Source organism: Podarcis raffonei, chromosome 3 (genome assembly GCF_027172205.1).
Source record: "Podarcis raffonei isolate rPodRaf1 chromosome 3, rPodRaf1.pri, whole genome shotgun sequence".
Lineage (NCBI taxonomy): Eukaryota > Metazoa > Chordata > Lepidosauria > Squamata > Lacertidae > Podarcis > Podarcis raffonei.
This window is the reverse complement of record NC_070604.1, coordinates 42105956-42120070: the sequence shown is the minus strand read 5'-3', so window position 1 is coordinate 42120070 and position 14115 is coordinate 42105956. Positions and strand designations below refer to the sequence as shown.

Genomic DNA, 14115 nt, shown 5'->3' with positions numbered 1-14115 from the left:
TAGATAAGCTTACCTCTCTACTGGAACCATCAGATTAAGCCAAAATATTTTCAGTGCACAAGATTAAAATACCTTGTAGTTTTTTGGTCATCTTCCACAGAAGTGGTGACAAAAGCGGCCTAGTTGACTCGGGTTCCTGCGTGTAAACACATGTACGCCAATCCTGTTTCTGGACTGGCATATGTACCTTTCCCTCTTCACACAAAACCTGGAGGGGTGGAGGCGGAAAGGAATTGCTCAGCTGGTTAGAGCACGGTGCTAATAATGCCAAGGTTGCTGGTTTGATCCCCATAGGGGACAGCTGTCTATTCCTGCATTGAAGGGGGTTAGAGTAGATGTTCCTCGGTGTCCCTTCCAACTCTACAATTCTGTGATTCCATGAGAGCCCAGGTGCCTGTGGAATGTGCCTAGAGAGCTTTCAGTGATTTATTTCTGATGGGTTTTTGCAGAGTGCTCACAGTTGCTGGGGAGCTTTCTCGGTTCTATAATGAATCCATCTCCCTCCGTTTGATCTTGTTTTCCAGAAGGAACCCGGAGCAAAGGCCAGCAAAGGTGCTAAGGGGAAGAAGGATGAAAAGCAGGAAGCGGCAAAGGAAGGTACTGCACCGTCTGAAAATGGTGAAAGTAACACTGAAGAGGTACTTGGCGCGCAGAACTCCTGCCGATTCACTCAGTTGTGTTTTGTAATTCGGTTTTTCCAGCCATTGCAAGCATGTTCATAATATTTCTTTTTATTGCCCCGTGATGTTATTACAGATCTGCATCTCTCGCTCCACTGTTAGTGTTTCAGCATCCAGAGGTGCCCCACCCAGCACACTGTCAGTAAAGGGGCAGATTGAAACAGTGAAAGTTCAGGGTACGGTAGAGCAATCTGCATGTGTGCAGTGAATAGAGGCAGATAGTAGTGTGGTGCTTTTCATTGTGAACAAGTGAAGCTGGCAGGTAAGGCTTCTCTGGCTTTTGAAAATCAGGAACCAATGAATGTAAGTTTATAGATGTCCTGTCTATATCAATGCAGTGTTTAAAAGTCCGGAACTGGGCTGTACAAATACTGCAAAAGGAAAGATTGCATATTGGTTGTGCTGCTTTTTTTTTTTTTTAAAGAGACTTACATGTAGTGGTCAGTTGCCAAAACCTTCTTTTCCGTTTCCTTTTTTTGCAGGTACAGAGAACTGAATCAGTAGATGACAAGTGCGTGTGAACTGACATGAACATTTGAGGATGATTTTATGTACCTCTAGACAACTTTTAAAAGATATTTTTATCAAGTATTTTGTAAATGCTAATTTTTTAGGACTTAAAATAAGTTGACAAACTGTATATGAACATTTCCCTCCTTCCATACCCACGCTTCTAGAAATCCCCAATGTTGCCAAGTTTTTAAAAAGTATCAGCTTAACATTGGGGGAGGGGAAAAAGTGTTTGTAAGGTCGGACCAGCATTCCATATTTTCGCTTTTCAGAAATGTACGTCTTGTGCATATGGTGATGTTTTTACCGTGGGTGTTTGGGTTTTTCTTGCGGTTTTTTCTAGAGCAATAATCCGTGGTGTTTTTGTACTTAAGGTTTATGCGATTTTAATGAAACATGTACAGATAATGGCCACTTGCTGACTCCTTTCGGTTCTTTTCGTTTGTTGACAATAACGATGTCTCCTTGCCAGCAAATATAACCCCCCAATATTTTCACTAAATCTGAGATATGCTGCCTTATAGATAACTTCGCTCAGGCTGGGAGGATACTAAGCACACTTATTTAGAAGATATGTCCCATTGATTTCACAACTTAATAATTTGGCAATACAGCTCATTGTTTAGAACCAGAGGATTTAAAATACAAAATAATTCCAACTAAGTGGGTTTTAGGTGAAAGCCAAAGCGCTGTGTGATCTCCATGGAGCACTCATAATACATGCAGATCTGTGCGAAAAGATTCACATATGCAGACCAGCACAGCTTGCGACAAGTTGTGTCGTAAGTACCAGCCAACCATACATTGTAGGATGCTAGGCATTTCAGAAGTCATGTCTGCATATGCAAAACCAGAAAGCTTCTTGAGCCCTGGTGGGCTGCCATACATGGCTGGCTGGGTCCAAGGTCTGACATTTTAGCACAAGGTCTAAAATGCCCAGCCAGGCATGGCCAAACTTGGCCCTCCAGATGTTTTGGGACTACAACTCCCATCATCCCTAGCTAACAGGACCAGTGGTCAGGGATGATGGGAATTGTAGTCCCAAAAACATCTGGAGGGCCAAGTTTGGCCATGCCTGCAAGGGGTCTTTTTCCAGCATTTTTGTTTCCTGCTTCAACGTAAATAGCACTGTAACAGCAGAAGCTGAGCTTTGGAAACTCAATTTCTTTATCGCTTACGAGATGCAGCCTTTGATTTCACATCTCCTCTTAACTAAACCCCAGTTCCATGTAAACACTGGAGATTATGCTACTGTAATTTCTGTTATGTTCCTGCTTTTAATCTCTTATTTAGCAATTCCACCTGCTTTATTGGAGGAATGGTGGTCAATGGAGGTTAAACAACATCATGTGGTACCTGGTAGAGAGGATGAAGCTGGAATATATTAAAAGGTCTGGGGTTGTAACGGTGGTGTTAAACAAGCTGAATGATTTCTAGTGCCCATGCTAACACTGCTTTGGTCCATTATAAGCATCTGGTCATCTCCCCCTCTCTATTTTTCTCCTATTTTTTTGCCTGGAACTTGAATATTTCTATTGTTTGCAGAGTGGGAAGGGAAACTATTTCTTGGCTTTTCATAACATTTATTTTCATTGCTGTGCTGGTGGCCATAATGTCTAGGAATATATGCATGTTTCAGTCAATAAATGAAGTAATTATCACCCAACCCCTAGTGTCTTTATTTAGGACTGGGCAAAAATGGTACCACCTGCAGTAGCCTCCTACTTTGAAAAATATCATTTCATTTTAGTTGGTTTAGCTCCTCTGTTATACACACACATTACAGAAATGGAGGGAAAAACACCTAACAAGTGCATCTTGTGTTGATGTATATGAATAAAGTGACATACGAAAGCTTCAGAACATGTTTATATGCAAATGCATTATTATATTTTCATTAATCCTCACCAGATCACAGTGCATTGGATTGGTTTTTAAACAAAACCCAGCTGTTTCCTTTAATAGAGAATGTCCTACCTAAGCATACACAATTGCCCTGTGATTTGCTTCCTGCCGTGAAGCTCTATCGACTTCGTTATTTAGCTGCTCTCACCAGAGTTTGAATCTCTTAACACACGCACACTAATGAATTTCTTTGCAACATCCCTTTGATGTAGGAAGGTATTATTATCTTCCATCTTACAGATAGGTAATTAAGACACAAGAGATTTATTGCCCAGCCCTTAATGCTGTTCTGCCGACTGAAAATGGAGTGAGCAGAGATTGCCTTGACCAAGAGTTTGGGAAAGTATTCATGTGCTGGACAAATTAGGAATTAAATCTAGTCAGAAATCATAGCCTTCTCACCTTTTTGTGTCTCTGCTTTAATTTAGCTTAGAGCAGGTATGTTCCAAACGGGTTATTCACCCCCCCCCCCAGCAAGTCCATTTGGATTGCAGGAACCAAATGCTTCAGCTGTGAAACGCTAACTTAAAAGTGCCTGGTGCCTTAAGAGTGCATTCAGTTTGAAATAATATGTAAACCTCATTTAAAGTACTTCCTTTCCTGGAAATGCTATCTTGCCTTGAAGAGAATATGTAGGAGGCAAGGTCAAAGGGAAAGTGATAGGATGTACTCTGAATGGGTGAATATGTTCTCATCCATGCTTTTCTGGAAAACTTTGCAGTCTCCGTTTATGTTATGTCTGTTATAGCTTCTTCCCTAGATCAACATGATATATTGCTGTTACATAGATTTGTGGTGTGACCACACTTGAAAAACTACAGTTCTGGTCACCACATCTCAGAAAAAGCTATTGCAGAGCTGAAAAATATACAGAGAAGAGCAAGCGAAATTAACCAGTGGCTAAAGTGAACTCCACTATGTGGAAAGATTACAACAATTTCGGCTTTTTAGTTTGGAAAAGATACAGGGAATTTTTTCTCCCTTGGTATTAAAACCAAAGGTCATCCAGTGAAGCCAGATATTGGAAGATTCAGGGAAGACAAAAGGAAATATTTATTTACATAAATCTTTCTTTAAACTGTGTAATTTGCTACCACAAAATGCAGTAATGATTACCAACTTGGATGGCTTTCAAACCATTAAACTTTATTTTGTTTTACACTGTTTAGGTCACTGCAACGTAAGAAGAAGCTCTTGGTGTTTGCAGAATCTGAGTAATATTTAATTAAAGGATTTATACCGTTAGCAATATTTTCAGACAATTTAACAAAAGCAAGATATAATACCGAAGTAAAAATAAAGCATAGTTTATATGTTAAAATAGCATGCAGTGACGAAAAGATGGTGCAGCTGGTGTCAGACAAACATGTCTCAAAAGGGAATTTGATAGACTGAGCACCACAACTAACAAGGCCTTCTCCGGGTGCCACCCACCTGATTTCACTAGTAAGGTGAATAAACCTCCCTCTCTAAAGTGGAAAAACATTGTCCATAGGACCATACTACCTAAATAGTGCTGAGAGAAATGAGGAAGAGGATGGTAACCCCCAAGATAAAATGGAGAACCCAGACCTTGGAATTAGGCTCTTAAGAGTGCTAACTCAACACAACCTAGTAAGAGATGCCTTCCTGAAGGTGTCAGTACCCTCCAGGAGCCTCTGATGAATAGCATACAATCAAACATAACTGCATGAGTGCTAGTTAGTGTATGAAGGGATTAAGACTACAGAGCTGGATTCCTAGACTCAACTAGGTCACGCCCCCCTTCTCTGATGAGAGAGAAAGTAAAGCCTTTCCTTCCTGTTCCTTCTCTATGTCATGTAACTGACCAAGGAAGACTTGCCTAAGCAAGCGCCAAGCTTTGAACATGTGTTTGAAGCTATCTCTCTGTATTTTTGACCCAAGCGTATTCTGCCTGTATTCTCCATTGCTGCTGCTTCGAGAAATGCATGGATTTGACCTTTGGAACATTTTATAAGTAAAGCATTTAAAACTTATTTAGCAGTGTGTGGGCTGTTCATTGCAAGAGGGGTAGAAATAGGAACACTGTTTCCAAGCAGACTAAACGGGATAAAAGAGTCTAACAACCTATATTCCCAGTTTAAACTCACAAAAGTTTAGCAGCAGTAAACTCTGCTACTGCCCCATGTTTTGAATCGAGGCACCCAACCGATGCATTTATTATATTATTCACCCCACACACGTGGGTCACAGGGATTCATATTTTTCCTTCCAAATATAACAAATCTAATATCCTTGAATTGAAACGAGGTGTAAATTGTACTTGGAGCAGACTCGTTTAAATTAAAGGGGTTTTAGTTAATCACGAGCAACCAAAGTCCTACTAATCCACACTGGATTCAGTCCATTGTGAGTAAGGAAACATTATTGGTATCAGCTTTTCAAACAAATAAGATTTAGTGGCTGTGTTTCAATGTACTATGAAACAAAGATACTATGTGTAAGGGACAGAGCTGGAAATGGTCAGTGCTTTTTCTGGGAGTAGGGTTTACATTATAATGTAGAAGTAATATGTACACACAATGTATTTTGTTGCATGGGAAATGAAGAAAGCGGCTGTATTTTGCTCATCCCCACCCTGCTTCCCAAATCCCTGGCTGTGGTGTTATGGGAACATGAACACACCAGACCCGCACCCTATCAGCTGCCTTCCTAATAAGGGAGCAGGTGCTGTTTATCTGCCTTCGCTTTTGTATCTCTGCTTTCCTGTCTGAAATAAGTCTCTAGCCAGACACATTAGTGTTTTTACCCTGGAACTCCCTAGGGAATGGAAGTTTTGAGTGTGACTGCTTCCTCATTGATGGCATAGCCTATTTTTAACTTAATCAAAGATGGACAAACATAAGAAACAAAAAACACTGCAGCTTTTTTGTGTGTGCTGAGTAGTGTCTGCCTTACCACTTGCTTCTGTATCAGAGTATTGCTTAGGTGTACATAGATGCTGCTTCTTAGGGTATGTCCTTCAGACCAGCTGTTTTGTATGTTACCAAAGATCATGCAAGGAGCTGGTGCAGCCCGCTCTGCATCCTAATCTTCAACCATTATCAGACTTTTCTAATTTTTTAAAAAAGATTTTAAGTAGGGATTCACGCCAACAGAGTTGTCAACATCAACCTTGTCCCTCTCACTCCCTCTCTTTGAAAATCATGGTTCAGGAGAGAAAAAGTGAAAACCAATTAATACATACTGTACAAGTGGCTTCAGACTAAAGGAAGCAATCAACTTTGCTGCTGGTCCACTCATATTGAACTATCCTCTCCTGCTGCTTAGTGGTAAAATATGCATTTGCACATCCTTGAACTACTACACACATATGACTGAGCTGTGCTTCCCATGGAAATGCATGGAGGTATGAAGGACACAGGTTCTTCATGTTAACAAAACACAGGGGTCCCCACAGCAAACCTGATCCGTGTGTTACATATAACAGCTTTCTCCTTTAGAGAAGACTGCACAATAGGTCCAACATACCCTGCTGGCTTTCCAATTGCGTAGCCCAGAGGTTTCCAAACTGTGTTTTGCAACATGTCAGTGTGTTGGCTGCAGTTCGTAGGCGTGTCATGTGAACGCTCCCCGTGCTCCTCCTGGAGCTGGAAATGGGTTAGTTTAACCTCCGGTTTGCTAGTAAAACTGAATTACTGTGTGGCTAAATGATGCATGTATAAAAAGTGTGTCACCAACATGAGAAGTTTGGAAAGCTGATGCAGGCCCTCTGTTGCCCCTGCCATTTTTCAAGAGCTATTTACAACAAAATTGATTCCTCCATTGCATGTCCTTTTTTCTGATTTTGCCCTGCTAGTGCTAGTAGTTCTTTAAACATCGGAGGAACTTCAAATAACAATGCACAAAATGTGACTGATTTGGGACACCTAAAATGTTACGATTTACAATTTTTTTGCACAACTGTTAGATTCTATCACATTTGTAAACACAAATTGAGGTAAGTACAGTTCTTGAAACCAGAAGTTCCAGAAAACCTTTATCTGGCCTTGACTTTCTTGAGAAGTCTGTTTAGTAAAGTAGGTTTTTATATTATTTTGTTAATAAGTAATTTAATATATTTTTCATATTTTAAAAGGAAAAAAAGGGATTCAGAACTATTTGAAAACATAGTTTTATTGCAGAATGATGTGCACCAGTAGCCTGGACAATTTCTGACTTTGAATACACACGATAAAGCCTCTCCTTATTGCAGAAGACCAGTGTCAGGTAATTTGGATCCTACTATAAATGATGGATTCTAGAAAACTCATTCTGATATGTGATTTTGAAGCCGAGTATTATGAAAAGATGTACTTTAAAGGTTAGATAGCAGGGGAATCTATACTCCTGCGTCACAGACACTGGAAATGGCAGAATCTTGTAATGTGTATTCTTAACTAGAAATCAAGAAAAATCACAGCTTCTTGTTACCAAGATTGAAAGTGCAGCAATGGAAAGTGAAGTAAATCACAATTTTCTGGATCCAACAGTATAGCTTAAGTATGTCATGGAGCAGCTGATCTACATTACATAATTCTGAGTATGATCTCCAAAACAGACAAGATAACTTTTGTCTTCTGCTTTGAAATGCCGTAGAGTCCCTATGCAGCTCAGGTGGTTAGAAATCATTCTGCCCCTCTCCTGCCCCCAAAATCCCCTTGTACCTTAAAAAAAGAAGTTGTTACCTGTTTATCACAAAACCAAGCTAGGTGGCATCACAAAACACTACTTAAAAATGAACTGTCTAGTTGCTTGCCATTCCTTAGTGTATAGGAGGCGAGGACTGATCTGTAAAGAAGGCAGGCTAGGTGCTGGACTCCAAACCCCTACTGACCTTTTCCTGGCCAATTGGCTATACTGATTAACTGTCCTTGCTGTAGGATGGCAACTAGAGCGGAGGTTGTAGTAGTTGCAGACAGTAGCAAGTTGGATATGTAGTGTGGATGCAGCTTGAAAAGGAGATACATTTTCGTGTTTAGAATAGTGGGCTATGGCTGCAGTAAGAATGGATAGATTACTCCGTAGCAAAAAATTAACATGGTCAATAGAGTTTTGAACAGCTGAGGTCATACTAATCCTTTTGTACATCTGCAAACAAAATACCCAGGGGATTAAATATTGAACGAAGACAAACCTTTGCAGTTCTAGATTCCCTCTCTTTCTGCTACCTGAAATTTGCTGTCAGAGTTTGAGCGCCCCGTTTTATTTTTGAACAAACCATGTAGTTGATGGTTGTGTGTAGTTAGTGAGAGAGATTTAAGGCCAGTGAAGAAGTGGGATATTTAGAAGAACAACTAATTGTACTCAAACAGTCCCTTTATACTTTGCTGTGAAAATGCATGACATTATATCAAAGTTTGGACACTGGTGGTGTTGTGGTCTAAACCACTGAGCCTCTTGGGCTTGCCAATCAGAAGGTTGGCGGTTCGAATCCCCACGACAGGGTGAGGTCCCGTTGCTCGGTCCCAGCTCCTGCCAACCTAGCAGTTCGAAAGCACGCCAAAAAATGCAAGCAGATAACTAGGTACCGCTCTGGTGGGAAGGTAAACAGCGTTTCTGTGCGCTGCTCTGGTTTTGGTGTTCTGTTGTGCCAGAAGCGGCTTAGTCATGCTGGTCACATGACCTGGAAAAACTGTCTGCAGATAAACGCTGGTTCCCTCGGCCTGTAAAGCAAGATGAGCGCTGCAACCCCAGAGTCATCTGCGACTGGACTTAACTGTCAGGGGTCCTTCACCTTTTTATATCAAAGTTTACCAGGCTTGTGTGTTGAGCACACTGCTTTTTGGTAGTGAGATGTGGGCAACTTAACACCCAGCAGGAGTGATGCCTTAATGCCTTCCTCATGCACTGCATCAGGAAGATTTTGGGCATCACGTGGCAGGACAGTCTGAAACAAAGATGTGCTCTCCCAAGCCCACATTCCCAGATGTTTGCATTTCAGTCTCAGTGACATCTATGCTTGCTTGGTCATGTCTACAGAATGGAAGATTGCAGGATCCCCAAGAACATGCTCTACGGAGAGCTGGCTTCAGGTACCAGGCCCATTGGCAGACCAACTCCGATGTCTGCAAATGTGACATGAAGGCTAGCAACCTTAATTTGATCGTGTGGGAATCCCTTGTAGATGACTGCAGAGTCTGGTGACAATCAGCCACGTTGTGTAAACACAGCAGTAACCAGAGGAGGAATGACCACTGGGAGGAGTGCAGAAAGAAGAAATGCCATGGTACACATGCATCAGCAGAACTGGACACCTTTGTCTGCCCCAGCTGCAACAAAACATGTCTCTCCTGTATTGGTCTCTACAGCCACAGCAGGTGGATAACAGCTTGACTTCACCCCCAAAGGCACACTCCTCCACTGTCTCCGGAGACAGACGGATGCCAGCAATATCAGTTTACTTCTGCTATTTTTACTTTATTTATATTCTACAACAGCAATGGCTTTTCTTTTACAGCTCCGTATTTCACCCATATGGTGAAATGAGTTTCATTATGAGTTTTTACATAATCATTTTTTTCAATTGAACCTTTAATAATTTTTAAAATGTCTGTAACTATTACTTTATTGGCATTTAATTAGAGGGAAATGGAAAACGCAATCAAAGCTGGTATACCTATAGCATACTACAATGTAAAAGAAAACTCTATTTTACATTAAGCTAAAGTACCCTAATTTAAGTTGAATAAACACTTCCTTTGCACATTTACTTGGAAGCAGATCCTACTGAAATTAATGGGGCTTTCTTCTGAGTAATTAGGTTTATGTTTGGATACAAATCCCATTGACGAGTCATCCAGCTTAAGTTCTTATTAGCAGTAGTAACTAACCGTGTCACTGGTTTATGTAGACTGCATTAAAAAACACCATCCATTTTTCAAGGACTGCATCACCAGTCCTACAGTCCTCATCTGTATTTTGTTTCTTCGTCAAATGAAACGGTTAATCTCTGAGCAGCAACATGCATAGGTCACTAAGCAGTAGGGCAGGCTTCTACGTATGATGATTTCATCAAAAGGCAGGGTAGAAATTTTGTTTAAGTATTCTTCAGCTGTTCAGAACTGTTTGTTTCTATTACGATGAAATGATAACTTAAAAGTAGTGTAGTGTTTGTGTTCAGTTTATTTCCCAAAAGCTACCTTCCATTCAGCAGAATATAATTTTTTATATATTCTATTACCTTCATATTGTCTTTAAAGCTGTTTTGACACTTTTGGCGCTTTTGCCTGTGTAAATTTTTTGACCCCCCCCCCCCAAGAGCTAAAGGCTTATCTTAACTCCTGGATCTCTCTTTGCAGTGCCACTTTAAAAGGCGTCAAGTAGTAGGACAGAGTGGGAGCTGATCTGAATCAATGCTTTTAACTTTTCAGTACAGATGGACTGCCAGAGGCTTCTCAGCCTTACTGTCTGAATCAACCTGTTTTACACACCTTGCCATCCACCTTCAATAGCAGCTATCTTTAGAAGGAACTTCTTATTACAATTAGACAGATCTAGGGGGCTGGGATGTTGACTGAAATATTTACAACCATAGCAATCCTGTGCAAGAGGAGAAGTGGAAGGCTTGCTGGGAACTTCCTGTTGCACTACTTGGGGAAGAGCTGTGCTGAAGGGGGTTGGTTCAAACACCTGGGCCGCATTCCCAGTTCTTACCTGCTGGTTGGGTTGAGACTGCCTATGTCAGAGGGGTTGCCATTTTGGGGGCCCAAGGAGACAGGGACAAGAGGCCCTGGTATGCTTTTGTTGCTAGACAGCCTTAATGAAAAGACTGAGAAGCACTCGAAAGAGAGACTGGGACCATGGTTCTCAATGGCCGTGGTGTGCCACACAGGAGAGGATGGCAAGAGTGGTGGGAAGATTCAAGGACAATCAAAGCAACATTTAAACATTTCAATGTAGTGTAGTATTGTATAAAAATAACTTTATTTGCAGAATATGGATATGTTTTCAAAATGAGAGCAAGAGCATCAAATGATACTGAGGACTAATAAACAATAATAATATGTTAGTTAATATGCTAATTAATATGCTAGTATGATTTATCGACTACTTTTAAAATGAGGCTGCATTTTAAATTGCATTTTAACCTGTATTTTAAATTGGTTTTTTCTTTTCTTTTTCTTTTCCGCCTATTATGTTTATACTGTGATGTTATTGGTGTTAGCCGCCCTGAGCCCGGCTCTGACTGGAGAGGGCGGGGTATGAATAAAATTTATGATGATGATGATGATGATGATGATCCAGAATCACCGTTCGAACATAGTACTAGAGACCAGCATTGTCTATTCTTCTACATTACCAGAAGTAATGTATTTAGTGTTAACTCCGGAAGTGTATACTCGATTCTGACCAAATCAAGCCTCCTGGTGTATATTGTGCTCTAGTTTGGAGGCTTAGTACCCACCCCTTATGCTGTCATGACTTAGCTGAATAGAGGTCAGGTGAGTGGCACAGCCTCAATACTGTCCACTACTTTCTAATGCTAGAGGTGCAGCCCTGGCCTTTTATATGGCAAGTCAGCTGCAGCTAATGTGTCACGTTATTTCACGTAGAGTGCTGTATTGCCAGAGCAGACTGTGTGATGACTGAGATGCTGCTATGTTGCCGAACATAAATAACTATATAATTCCTATCATCACACACTCTATTATCTACTGCACAACAGCAACATTTGCTGGTGGTGTTAAGACACATTCTGCTGTGATCTCACCAGCCAGCTAGGGACACAAATATCGTGGCAGTGCTTTGACTCTGCGCAACCTAAAAGACGACAAGTAGACTGGATTTTAATTCAGGAATAATTTCAGCAGCCCACCTGCTGCCAATAGAGCTGACATTTCTAAAATAAAGCTCTGCCTCAAAATAATGTTTAGTTTTAGACGGCACTAGGACTATATGATATATAAGAAAGGGATTATTATACTTTTACTTTTCAGGGCAAGCACAGAAGAAAAGCCTCACTCAGCAGGTTTCTTCACATTAACTACCTTTTGGACAGAAACCTGCAGCGAAGCTTGCAAAAAACACTTAATACATAATTTACTATTGAATGAATGCACCGATTTGGGTGTTCTAATTAGAGCGTTTACTATACAGCAGTGGTGCAGGTAGATAATTTCGGAACCTGGACTTAATGGTCTTACAAGCTACCCTCCCCCTTTAGATGGCCACATGTATTACCTCAGTTGTGAAACAGAATTAACATTTCTCTCCCCATCGCTCCAGGGCATTCTATGCTTTACAGCTGCTTCTATATTCCTGATACGTGAGATTGAAATACAGACAGCCCCAATTTAAACAAGAAATATTCTGAGCAGGTGTAGTTTCATGTTTTAAACTCAGTTAAATAATAGGATCATCGTGACTATGGGAATAAAATGGAGTTTGCTTCTGTTGCCCTGCTGCTACGTACATTTTCTGTGAATGCACATCACTTTGCTGTGGGAAATATGTGTGTGTGTGTGTATAAAATAAATAATAATAATAATGATAATAATAAAGGTCTAGAACTCTGTAGACATACGCACTGTATTTACTTGAATGTAATGCACACCTTTTTTGGCCAAATTATGTCACAGAAATTAGAGTGCACATTAGATTTGATGGTGCATTTACATTTGCTAGTAAATACTTCTTTGGTTTCAAGGTTTTGAAAATTGAGGTGCACATTAGAGTCACATAAATACGGTATTAAAAAGAAAGGATATTGCAACAGTCAGCATCAGCACCATGCTGGTCCAGGTACAGACACCAGGCCTGTTTGCTGCTGCTCCTATCACCTACCACTCACTAGTTGTTGTCTGCAGCTGAAATACTAAGAAATACAACAACTGATTATCAAATTAAACAAACACTACATTTCAATCTTTGGAAAGCAGACCATAGAGGTATGCATTTTTTTAAAAAGAGTACTGTTTATTCATCTATGGAGATAGAAGTGTGTTGTGCTTTGTGTGTGTGTGTCTGTGTGTGTGTGTGCACGTGGTTGGGAGGGCAAGGAAGTGCTTTCCACTATGAAAACCCAGTATCCATCCCACAAAAGATGTATTGATTAATTTATTATTTTAGGAATTTATACCCCAACTTTTTCATAAATATGTTTGGCTTCCAGGATAACAACAATAATTTATTTGCTTTAAAATGCTTTTTTACTACTACTACTACTACTACTACTACTACTACTAGTAATAATAATAATAAATCATAAATGCAGCAGGAACAAAGTCAGGAAAGGCTCAATATGCTGGTATTAATTGCCAGGCAAAGCCTAGAATAGGAAGTAGTCATTCAGCAAGTGCCAGTAATGAAGGAAAAGTAGACGCTTGCCTTATCTCAGAAGGGGAGCTTTTCTATAAACCATGTGCAATAACAGAAAACATCCACCACTTTATTGTTGCAAATAGACCTCCACTGACTGTGGAACAAACAGGAGGGCCTCATTTGACAATCTTAGGGGAGAAGGCATACCCTTAGAGAACCTGGTCAGAAGTTGCTTACGGCTTTATAGATAAATATCAAAACCTTAAACCTGGCCCAGTAGCATACTAAAACCAGTTCCATTTTTTAAAAAATTAAATAAATGGTATCGCAAATTTGCAATAAATTGCCCCAATTAGAAAGCTAGCCATTGCATTCTGCACTAACTGCAGTTTCTCGACTAGCGTTAACAGCAGCCCCACCACAAATACAATTAAATCAACCCAAGAATGGCAAAATTAAGGAGGCAAAGATAGTAGCTAAAACAATAAAAAAATGCATTGCAGTGAATGCATTTGCATAACAGGTGAATATAAAATGCAATGAGCAGGCAAATAAGTGCTGCATTAAAAAATACTTTTAATTAAAGATTTTCGTTTACAAAAGCACATGCACTGCCGCTTTCTTCAGGTTTTTTCTACAGATTAGTTACATTTGCTGTGAGACATTGACGTTAGATGCAGTATAGGGTTGGGAAGAAAGGGGAGGGGGGACGGGACGAGAGAGGGGGTAGGGTGGTAAAATTTGTGTTCTTTTACTT

The 14115-nt window shown here is 40.3% G+C and overlaps 1 protein-coding gene across 4 annotated transcripts in view; it reads left to right on the top strand.

Moving 5' to 3' along the window:
• Positions 1 to 2856, top strand: part of HMGN3 (high mobility group nucleosomal binding domain 3) — a 29772-nt gene extending 26916 nt beyond the window's left edge. For 2 of the 4 annotated variants that reach the window (XM_053381333.1, XM_053381332.1), the window contains exons 5-6: positions 525 to 638; positions 757 to 1093. In XM_053381333.1, coding sequence (XP_053237308.1) covers positions 525 to 638; positions 757 to 888 — 246 coding nt within the window. In that variant the 3' untranslated portion in view covers positions 889 to 1093. Of the gene's footprint in view, positions 1 to 524; positions 639 to 756; positions 1094 to 1162 lie in introns of those variants that run through there. The other 2 variants (XM_053381334.1, XM_053381335.1) reach the window with 2 other exon arrangements.
• The last annotated feature ends 11259 nt before the right edge of the window (positions 2857 to 14115 follow it).